Raw genomic sequence first — 8,337 nt, 5'->3', positions numbered from 1 at the left:
TCTACAAACATTTGGACATACCCAAAACATTGTTGATAGTAAAAGCTTACTTAAAAACCATAGATAATCATTAAAATTATGACCATTGGAATGAAACCATTTTTTTCAATTACAAATAAATTCTGAGGATGAGAAATAAAAGGAACACAGGTAAAATTTTAGCTTAAAAATTAGAAATATTTATTATATTTATGTAGCAACATACACATAATTAAGACTAAAGTATGGGGGGCGTACATGGAAATGTAATAATTGCTTTTTTTATCTCAGTGGTAACCTGTTACGTCACAGATCCTAAACAAATATATTTTAATAAAATAAAAACTTCATATTTGACCACTTTTTTTTTTCTACCGACCGGTTTCAAAGCTATACAAGCTTCTTTACCAAGCACTAGTCAAGTAACTAACAAAGTTGTTTTTATTTATTTTATTATAATGAATAACCGCAAAGTTAGAACTTCAAACATAAAATTTAAATATAACTTATCTCAGAGAGTACACATAAATTTTAATACGCATGTTGATTAATTCTTAGAGCATGAACTTGTCTTTTTCTTTGGATAATATTTTGGCGGATGATTTAGCGTCTAGGAAGAGCTGCGCCGCCTCACGAATGTCCAGGGCACTGATGGCAGAGCGACCCTCCACGCGCGCGGCGAGGGAGGCGGGAGTGAGGAGCTGAACTGCGTAACGCAATGTGGTGCGCGCTCCGACTTCGCTTAGTGCTGTTAGTGCTCCATCTTCTACTGCTACACCCTCGGTACTTGCGCGCAGCTTAAGGATCTAGTTATAAAAATACCAATTTTAAAAAAATAAAATTTACAATACACTGGAACCTCTTATTACACAGGGGATACATTTAACTGGGGTACACTAAAAACTAATCTTTTTTATGTAAATACATATTTGGGACAGTAGGGATAGGAAATCAGATTATATTCCAGCAAACTGGCCTGTGAGCAATCTTAACTCTTGCGAGAAAAATGACGTTGCCGAGCCTCACGTGCACCCAAAACAATGTTTTTTTTCACCCCTTCATACAAAGATGGGTTTAATGAAAATGTTTGTCAAAGGTTTGAACCAAGGACAGACCTTTTAGTACTTTAGAGACAAATTTTCTAGATTGATAAAAGAGTCGAGGAAAGTATTTTCGTTGGGAATCCTGCGTTTGATCAAGTTTTGGCAGGGAAAGATAAATAATCTTCGGAAGTCTTAAAAGCATATTCACGGATTTTAAGGTAAAAGATATAACTATACTCAGATGGTGAGAGTACTCCTGCAAAAATTCCATCAACTTGGATGCAACATGCCCTGTAAAAGCAATTTTCTCCACTCCCACCAAGAATTTTTCCCTCCTACTAGTGGAGCTGTCAGTGATGAACACGGAGAAAGATTCCATAGGGATATTTCTGTAATACAAATAAAATCAGGGCCATTGTAATGAAGTAATGCTTGCAGATTACGGCTGGCCTGTGTATAAGGATGCTCCGAAACTCACAAGAAAAGGATCTCATTAAGCCACCGCATAATTCCTTTCAGACCCGACCACCTGCCAAGTATTCTTCCATCAATTTAGAACTCATCGAATGTAACTGTCATGCAAAATAACGAAATGGACATTCAATGTCATCGGTATATGTAATTAAAATGTATTGTTTTCTTTTAAATCATCTAAATAAATAACTTGCCTATATTGTATGTCACGGAAAGAAGAACTATTTTTTTTCTGTCATATTCGTTTGCAAAACAAAAATATGTTGGCTACTATTACGTATTGCTAAATTAATGATTTTAAAAATCATTTCATTTCAAAACCATGTAAAACGAGGTTCTAGCGTACACGTAATATGCCTTCTCCAAAGATTAATTTCGTAGATAACAAAGATACTGTCAATTAAGTAATAAATAAACCATTATATTTGAGTGCCATACAAATAAATATTTTTTGAAAGAATAAACACTAAACTAAAGAACAGGCTAAAGGAATCTTAAATCAGTGGGTGCAGTAAAATGGCGAAGCTGCATAGAAATCTTGGAAAACTCACCTGGTGCAATTCACTTTTGCTATATGGAAGTGTCCGGATAATCAGTAATCTGTCGAGCAAATCAAGAGGAATACCATGCGGGGAAATTATATCATCAGTTCCTCTGAAATAAAATAAATTATTGTAAGGTTTAATAAACAATTCTATTTCTGTGTCCATATTTTTCAATAACTTTTTTATTGAGAATAAAAATATATTTTTTAAGATGCATGATTTTTTACAACATATTTTATTTTATTTTATTTGGGAAATCAACAGTTCTATATACATATTTTTAGTAAACAAACAGAGGCTATACTGACAGAATGCATTAAGTCAACAGTTTTTATATATTTCATATATTTTTAAATATAGGTGCAAGATGTTGATTTCAAATTTTATGGTAAACCTAGAATAAAGATTACTCTTTCGAAGCTTTAAAAAAAAAAGAAAATTGTGGGAGAAATAATGTATTAAAAGAATAAAAAAGCTTTAAATGCAATTATCTCGGAACTTGTTTTAATGACTTGATGCATTCTGTCAGTAAAGTCTCTATATATTCTAGTATAATTTTTTAAAAATCCTACAATAAATAAAAATTACACACAAACATTTCAGACAGTAGGTACTTATCTGTAGACAATATTTTGAGTTTGTCCAAATTTTTGTAGACAAGGACTAGATTCAACTCCCTGGGGAGCTGTTTATATTAACATATTACAACAGAGATGAAGAACATTTAAGAGAAGGTAATATATAAGTCCAGGCATCTACAGGGCTTATGACCTGTCAATGGCTGGTTTAAGTGGCCACTTTACACACTGTGTAACATTCACCATTCTGCCTATATTTGAACATCTATATTCCTTCAATTCTTTCATCTGTTGATGTTTGTGAAGTTAAAGAGCTGAAACCTTTATTTATGCGGGTGAGATTCTATAGATAAATTACATTATTCATCAAACCAAAAAAATATTTATTTTGTATCAAAGTACAATATACATTTTTTTTTTATATTGCAATTATTGCGCATTATATTGATTAGGATTATAGTAGTTATGTAAATAATACTATAGATAAGCTTGTTATTCATAATGCGATTATCCAATACGAATTTTAAAGAATTCTTACCTTATCTGACATCTTCCTCGATTAGTTGCAAATATAACGATAGGTGCAATAGCCGACTCCAGGGCTCGATGTAAATAGGTAAAGGTTTCAATATCTAGCATGTGTACCTAAAAAATTAGCTAAGTTAGAGGGAAAAATTTGGAAAATACTGTAACTTTTTTTTCAGAGTAAAAATACTAACCTCGTCAATGAACAAGACACCAGGAACTAATTCTGCGATGCCCTGATCAATATATTTGTTCACCACTTGATTTATTTCTTTACGCAATTTATCTACAAACAGAGACAATTAGAATACAAGATGTCATCTGGTCAGTGGAAAAATCGTAAATCTACAATAATATCATTTTCAAGTACATATTATAAATAAATCTATGTAAATTGTATTAAACCGGCTTTATAATAATAAAGTCAAATATTTTATTACAAAAAGCCTGAACAATGTCAAAAAAGAAAACGAAATATAAAATTTGATTCATAAATAATTTTAACTCCATATACGCAGTAATGATAGTGCATATTGTATATCGGTAGTCAGATGGCAGAAGGGACCATCTGTAATTTTCAAAAATGTTCAGGAGAGCTGGAATTCAACTCATTTTCAAGACTTTAATCCCCAAACTAAATATTTTAGTGTTGCTTTTCAATAATAAATTACCATTCTAAATTACGATGTTTTTTTATTCTATGTGTATTTACTGATTTACCTGTGATTTCTGTCTTTTTCGGTTTCATAAGTTGTCCCATCATAGACATGATATCCTGTCCACCTTGTGGCCGAGCATTGGCACAATCCAAGTCATGTAATGTTACATCCTGAACTACTTCTTTCTTCTTGTGAACATCTCCCTTAGGAAGTGGAACGTACTCTTCTGCCTGTTTATCATACAAGTCTTTACATTTACACTGCTACCATCACCCCATGTTCGCCATATATGTTTTACCATTCTTTCATCATAAGTCACAGAAATAAAATAAAAAAGATAAATAGATATGAATAAAAAATAAGTCACATGTACTATTTTTCCAATATTAAATAAAGCATTAAAACTACTAAATTTCAAATGTGTTGTGGTCCCGTGGCTACTGTCTCGGACTCGCGGATCAAAGGTTCATTTCCTACTCTACCCAAACTTGATTCCTATTTTCAAATAGTGAGTTATTTACAACATGCTGAAAATGGCCCTCAAAATTAAATATTTGGGTAAATCATAAGAATGTGTAAATTTTTTTTTCAAAAAGAAAACAAAAATTAGCAGCTTAGTTATCTGTTTTGAAAGTGGGGTTTGTGAATAACGATTTTATATAATTATGGTTATTCTTTATATATGACCCAATCCAATATCAGACCAACAATAATTGATTGAAGTAATAGCAGACCACCGATCTTTTATTCGCAACATTACCGAGAGATCACATCCCAACTACACTAATCAAATTGTAATATTCATTTCCAAAGACAAAAAAAGTGGTATTTTTTTCTGAATCGGTTGAAAAAAATAATGTGTGCATTTATAATTTAATGATATATACCACTCCGTAAATATAACTGATAATTGATTATATTTACCTCAAGATCAAATTCAGTGGCGTACGTATCACAGCGACCTTGTCTCTTCACGGCGCCCGAATTTGCCTCAACGTAGATAACATCTCCGACTTCCACCTTCTCTTTCTGAAGGGATTCATATATTGTAGGATCTAGTTTCAATTGTTTAGTTCCCTTGGCTGTCTTAAGTCCGACAATTACATGTGATACAATTTTTCCAAATCCTGAAAATTCATTTAAGATGGGTAAAATGGAGTTTCCGGCATCAAAAAAACATTTGTCTTCGTTTATCTCAAACTTTATAATTAGGTAGAAAATTTTAGTTTATTTTGTACTTTATTTCATTTTTTTACTTTGTATTTTTCCATTTAACAAATTACTCAATAATACATAGGTAGCTTTTGAAATAACATGAACTTAAATTATTTTTTTTAACTTTTTCGTATATTTTACAAAAGTTACTCAGTAAAATTTAATGTTCATATTGTTATCAAGTTCAAGAACATATTTTAATATGTAACTTTAGACTGGAACTTGCCAAACACAGTTGTTCATTCCGCTACGATCGGCCTATTAAAAAAACAATTTAACAAATTCTTAGACGGGACAATTAAATAAATTATGTGTACTAGATATAGGCACTATAATCCAATGATAATAGCAATCAATAAATGAAATAATAAATTACATTAATATATACTTTATAGACCACATTACAGTTGTGTTTTTGTATTATTTTCTATTGATTTTAATGATTCTGATGAATTATGTTAATGTTATTTCTTTTTCTGGATTATTATTCGTAATATTTAGTTCAGTTCAATTCAGTGCCGAAAAAATCGGCGTTTATTATAATTGAAGCATAGTATTATTATGATCTGTTTGCAAAACAGTGAAGAAGGTAAAAAAATATACAAATAAGCTAAATTAAAATATAAGCAAACATATTAGGCACTGTCTATTCTCACTAGGTACTATTATATACCACTACCACTGTATCGTATGTAATTATTATTTATTTAAGGTTACTATGTGCAAAAAAGAATTCTTGTTAATTATTGACCCAGGCAGAGCCTAAAAAGTCATATTAAGTTAGTGAACGTGCAAACAAATGTAATTCAAAATTAATGAATCAATAAATTTTAGGTAGCAATTAACTTCCTCATTACCTGCATCGGTTGGATTTTCCGTCTCTACGGGAGTCAGTTCCGTGACTTCTCCTTCATAAACTTCCTTTGTCTCCCGAATGCGGAGGCCGATGGCTCGGCGGAAGTTTTCCATTAGAACTTCCGTTTTCTTGATCTCCGTACTGTAAACTTCACTGCCGACCATGGGGCAAAAGGGAACTTTATTCCCCAATTCCTGCGCTATGGCCAAAGCAATGGCTGTCTTTCCTGTTCCGGGAGGTCCAGCAAATAACAAAGCTCGTCCGGCCATTTTCTTACTCCGGATCATATCCACAACTATACCAGCCGCCTAAAGAAAACAAAAAGTGATAAAAAAAAAAAATATTATTTTAAAAATGAATTTAAAATAAAAAACTTTTTGTCATTAAAACTTCCTGCGGACCCAAAGGTTTACTGCCTAACATACCACCTATTGATGAATACTTCACTATTTAAACTGTAAAGGAGAAATCAATTTGAATATGGATATTTTTCAATTTTTATTTATCTCAACGAAGTAATTACATTTTATTTATGTAATTCTTTGTACATAATGTTATTTGCACATTGGCGGGCTTGTTGCCAAATGGCAATTTCTTCCCACCAACCAATAAAATAATGGTTTTATTTTTATAATTCAAGCTACAGAACATATTCAATAGAAAATAAAGATTAAAAAGCTTAAGATATATAAAAATATAAATAAGCGTATTTGTTTATAAATTACCTTGAATCAAAACTATTACTAAATGGGAAAAAGGAAAAAAGAGGAAAGGGGAAATGAGGAGAGATAAAGGAAGAGAAAGGAGATGTTTCTTCAGACGTGATTAAAACAGAGATAATGTAGTAACATCTTTGATGGTGGATGGGAGATGATTCCATAGTCGAGCCGCATGGACACTATATGAGTTAGAGAAGAAAGAGGAATTGTGGATGGGTATTAAGAGCATGTCTTGAGAATTAGAACGAAGAGGTGAACCATGAACTGATAAGCGTTGAAATTTTTCACGCAGGTTTATAGGAGCGTTAGGACTATGGAGTACATTGAACAGAAGTGAGAGGGAGTGATAACATCTCCGCTGTCTAATTTAGAGCCATTGCAAATTAACTCACTTTCAAATTACATATAGGAGCAATTCATTAAGTAAGAGGGTGGCTTCTCAGAATATACGTTTAATAAAACAAGTCATAAGAATTCCTGAAAGTTTCGAACTGAACTTGACTATATCATCAATCTTTTAGTGATAGACTGCCTTTAACTTCTGATCTTATTTTTGTAGAATGCCTTTTTTCGCAACCCAAGGACGATACATGAAACTAGAACATAGTCTATATTATTATTTTTAGGTTAGGACGCAACTTGAGATTGATATTTAAGGGGATAAAGATATGTTTGGTTACGGCCGATGTAATGGTGAGTTAAATTAAGGAAATCTCAAAACATTTAGGTTGAAGGATACAAGTAATTCACCTCTCTGGCCAATTCTTGGCCGACAAGGCCGGCTGCCATTTGAACCGCAACTCCGTTTTCATCCAATCCTAATCCTTTTATATGACTATGAGCTGAAATCCTCTGCGTTTTCGCTGTACTTTTAACTTCTTCGATCTTCATTTTAGTAAATAGTACTTCTTAGGTTCTCAGACTAAAACAGAAAACACCAAAAATATAGTAGTTATCACATGACCGATCTTTTGATTTGATTTATAAACGATTACCAAGAATTAAAATTTAAAATGATATGTTAAAAGTAAATTACCGATTAGTCTCGAATATTCGAAAACGGTCGAATAAGAATTTAGAATCAAATTAAAATCGAACAAACAAATTTCATAACAACAAAACATGCGGGAAATCGCTTCGGACGTCAGTGTTTCGGATTTTGTTTGTCATAGATTCAGAATTTTGTATACAAAATCAGAATCCATAGAAAATAAGATCTGTCATTACTAAAGCGATACAGGATTGACCACAGACTACAGGGATGGACCAAATCAGGTTTACGCTTCAGGTACCAGTCCAGGAACTATGAAAATTTCATAATATTCTAGTGTGAAAACACCTTTTTCAATAAACAATATTTCATACCGACTACGTCGGGAATCGAACTTGAAACCTCTTGCATGGTAGGCAAACGCGCTGACCATTACACCACGAGGCTGACAAAAAAGTCCACTCAATTTATTATTTTTGTGATCTCGCAAAGGAATATTTATTTCGAATATTTTTTAAACAGTTTGTTTTTTGATAAAACCAATACTCACAAACGCAATACGAACGTTTTACGCCATATGAGGCGTCGTTTATATGTGAAATAAATTACTCTGTACTGATAATAATCATCTCAGAAAACAACAATATGTATTTAAAGTTACGATACAATGCATAGTGGGTACTTAATTTTTTGCTCATTCAATTAAATAATACAAAAATGAAGGTATTAAAATTTTCAAGAACCTACACAACT

The 8,337-nt window shown here is 32.1% G+C and overlaps 1 protein-coding gene across 1 annotated transcript; it reads right to left on the bottom strand.

The window, feature by feature from the left end:
- Positions 1-156: 156 nt before the first annotated feature.
- pont (RuvB-like helicase pontin) lies at positions 157-7,821 on the bottom strand. Its single transcript, XM_088226349.1, has 9 exons — positions 7,630-7,821; positions 7,344-7,515; positions 5,876-6,182; positions 4,728-4,930; positions 3,865-4,033; positions 3,339-3,430; positions 3,158-3,264; positions 2,048-2,150; positions 157-785 (listed from the first exon to the last, which is right to left on the bottom strand). The coding sequence occupies exons 2-9, from the start codon at positions 7,482-7,484 to the stop codon at positions 534-536; spliced, it is 1,374 nt and encodes a 457-aa protein (XP_088082475.1). The 5' UTR covers positions 7,485-7,515; positions 7,630-7,821; the 3' UTR covers positions 157-533.
- Between the last annotated feature and the right edge of the window lie 516 nt (positions 7,822-8,337).

Source organism: Micrasema longulum, unplaced genomic scaffold (assembly GCF_059751315.1).
Source record: "Micrasema longulum isolate JH-2025_06_02 unplaced genomic scaffold, ASM5975131v1 h1tg000424l, whole genome shotgun sequence".
Lineage (NCBI taxonomy): Eukaryota > Metazoa > Arthropoda > Insecta > Trichoptera > Brachycentridae > Micrasema > Micrasema longulum.
The sequence above is the reverse complement of the archived record's forward strand: the minus strand, read 5'-3'. Positions and strand labels throughout refer to the sequence as shown.